Source organism: Aplidium turbinatum, chromosome 2 (assembly GCF_918807975.1).
Source record: "Aplidium turbinatum chromosome 2, kaAplTurb1.1, whole genome shotgun sequence".
Lineage (NCBI taxonomy): Eukaryota > Metazoa > Chordata > Ascidiacea > Aplousobranchia > Polyclinidae > Aplidium > Aplidium turbinatum.
In genome coordinates this window covers 54,076,396-54,079,447 of record NC_137473.1, presented here as the reverse complement: position 1 = coordinate 54,079,447, position 3,052 = coordinate 54,076,396, and the positions used below count along the sequence as shown (strand labels likewise).

General features: G+C 37.0%; 1 protein-coding gene across 1 annotated transcript; it reads left to right on the top strand.

The window, feature by feature from the left end:
* The first annotated feature begins 327 nt into the window (after positions 1 to 327).
* Positions 328 to 2,287, top strand: LOC145765029 (trafficking protein particle complex subunit 3-like). Its single transcript, XM_082576765.1, has one exon. It carries the CDS (start codon positions 364 to 366, stop codon positions 907 to 909), a length of 546 nt encoding a protein of 181 aa, XP_082432891.1. The 5' UTR covers positions 328 to 363; the 3' UTR covers positions 910 to 2,287.
* The last annotated feature ends 765 nt before the right edge of the window (positions 2,288 to 3,052 follow it).

The window sequence follows — 3,052 nt, the reverse complement described above, 5'->3', positions numbered from 1 at the left end:
CTGTCCAGAGCACTTTGCTTTTAGGTCAGGGCATTCGAGTAGATGTTGCATTGTTTGCTTCTGTCCGCATTTGCAACTTGTGCTCCCCATGGAATACCCCCAGTATCTAACTAATAGTATATCACATCAAACTTTTCTTCAATGACCATTTTATTGGAGGTGAATTCTCTCCCAAAGTTTTTCTCAGCTGTAGTTCCATTTGGAAGAAGCAGCTTGTTGGGTAATTAAAATAATTTTGACCACAGCGATGTTTATTGTTTAGTCGTAAATTTGATTGAAAGGTTTAAAATCTTAATTTTGATTTGTTTTTATCTAAATTCAGGTTGATTTAGGCATTTTGACAACTTAATTGCAATTGTTGACATGTCGTCGAAGCAAGCCGCAAGACCATTTGAGAGCAAAAAACTTGTTGGAGAACTATTTACTCTGACGTACGGTGCATTGGTGGCTCAATTGACCAAAGATTATGACAATGATGACGAAATCAACAAGCAGCTGGATAAAATGGGATATAACATTGGAGTAAGACTGGTAGAGGATTTTATGGCTCGTTCTAATATTGGGAAATGCCTGGACTTTCGAGATACCGCCGAAGTTTTATCCAAAATGGTTTTTAAAATGTATTTGAACATAACCCCTGCAGTCTGCAACTGGTCGCCCGCGAATGATGAGTTTTCTCTTTCTATTGAAAACAACCCCCTTGCAGAATTCGTGGAGCTCCCTGAAGAGCATACTAATCTAAACTACTCAAACATTTTATGCGGTGCTATTAGGGGTGGCTTGGAAATGCTGCAAATGGAGGTGGAAACCTGGTTTCCAAAAGACGCGCTGAAAGGCGACAACACCACTGAACTTCGCATCAAATTTATCAGGCGTCTCACCGATGCATTACCCGCTGGAGAAGATTAACGGAAATATTTAATTTTTGTAAGGAGCTCTGTTCCGCCCACGCCCCACGCTATTATTCCATAGTTTACCAAATATGCCGTGTCGGATAGACTTGATGTTTTCTATGTGATATTATAATGAAAGTTAAGGAGGAATATTTTCTGGGTGGTCTGTTAAAATAAATATTTTCTTGTCAGTTTTGCAAGTCTCCATTTGACGTTCATAACCGTTTATACAACGCAAAACAGTTCTCAAAAACAGAAATTAATCTTCCCAGCTTATAATGCTTGAGGAATGCTATTGTATCTGAACCTACACAGCAAATCAGTGGCATATTACATTGATTTAACGTCCGCTGACGTTGAGTCAATGTAAACAAACGACTAGTTTGCTGTCTGGGAACTTATATACAATTTATTTCTGCTTGAAAATATAATTTCACTTTATTTCCTTGTTATATATTCGTTGTACACGCAAGGCCAAGTTATTATGGTTTGACTGTGTAATTTATGATCTGATTTTGTGCAATCTTGTTCTGTCTGACCTTTGTGTGTTTCACCAAGCCGATCGAATTATTAGTTGGCCTACTCACTAGTCATTGTTCATCATCCCCCAGTTTGATCTTTCTGATGAAGATATAATATTCATGTTCGCCTTTAACCGTATGCAAATCATGGGTGTCGAAACGACATCCTTGCGATCTTTGGACACCTTCGCAGTTTGAGCAATGAATACGTAACTGTTGCTTCACAAAGTCACAGCTGGAGTACCATGTCATTGAATTAATTCGGTTTATAAAGTTGAATAATTTGTTTGCGATATTTTTTACGTAGAATCGCTTGATGAATTACGGTTTTCACTCTTTAGAATGAATATGGAAAAGTTGCAATTGTTTTAAACCACAAAGTTATGTCGACTGTATGAAGAATCTGCGTTGTGTGAACGCAAAAGTAACATTAAGTACTATGGACAGTTGGACACAGCAATAGTGTCCACCTCGACTGTTCACGATACGCGGCGATATTTCGCAGTTTATTGTTTATCAGATTCGAACCATAGATTCGAACCTATCCGTCACGATTCGAGCGAACAAAACTCACTTTATTAATTGCTTTGTCACCTCCGGTTTAATCTAAAGCGGTTGAACTTTGAACCCGTGCAGACCACATGTTTTACGTTTAGTAATAATGTTTCAAATGTTTGACCAATTTTTATTAAAATTATAATTTTTAGTAAAAGTGATGGGTTTGATCAGTGGCTTTGGTTTGCTTAAATTTTAATGAAGAGAAAAATCATAAATGTTTTAGTTGTTTCTTATACAGTAATAGACGTATAATGAGTGCTATGTTTTACATAAACACGTATGTCATTGTTTTTGCCAATCTTCTTTTTTTGTCAGGTTTTGTAATGATTGAGTAATTTTGTAAAGTGAAGCATTTTTTTTTGATTGAAGCAAAAACTTGAAGCAGAAACCGAGAAAACTCACTGGAAGTTGAAGATTTGGAAACTCACCAAGAGAAATCTTTGAGGTGAGTTTTTGAGTCACTTTTTCTGTGTTATGCCAACAATCTTTGCACGTTTTGGTAACTTTCATGTTACGTAACAGTCAACAACATTCAAACGATCTAATGGGGTCAAATAAGAGTAAAAAAATGTCACAAAATTTAACTGAATATTTAGTTTAAGTCAGTTCCGCCCCGATAGCTCACTTGGTTAGCGCGTGACTTCGTGAAAGAAGAAGCTTCAAGATCAAGCCGCGCTGGTTCGACTTTCGGGGTGTGTGCTTGAGCAACGCATTTGAAAGACTGCTCTCCATTCAGCGGCACCTAATTAATGGAATAATTTTCTGGCAACAACACTTCAACAATCGGAAAACTTCACTCTGTCAATCTCGGTATCTGGCCCTGCGTCAAAAGCCTCTACAAGTAGAAGTAAGCAAAACTAGTAAAAATAACCTATTAAGGCTTTGTCAGTCCGAGGATAAAGATTCAAAACCAAAACCAAACCAAAAAGAAAATATGGACAAAATATGTATTGCCTTGTTTCTTTTTTGTGGCTTTTCTTTGTGACATTTTTTTTTCACACAATTTTTGCTGTTAACAAAGTTTATTTTGAAAGCGGTGATCTGAAGCCATTTTTTACGCAAACAACAGCTGTAGCACTA

Bases quoted from the DNA above. Each gene is read 5' to 3' on its own strand.
- LOC145765029 (XM_082576765.1), top strand. From the start codon at position 364: ATGTCGTCGAAGCAAGCCGCAAGACCATTTGAGAGCAAAAAACTTGTT.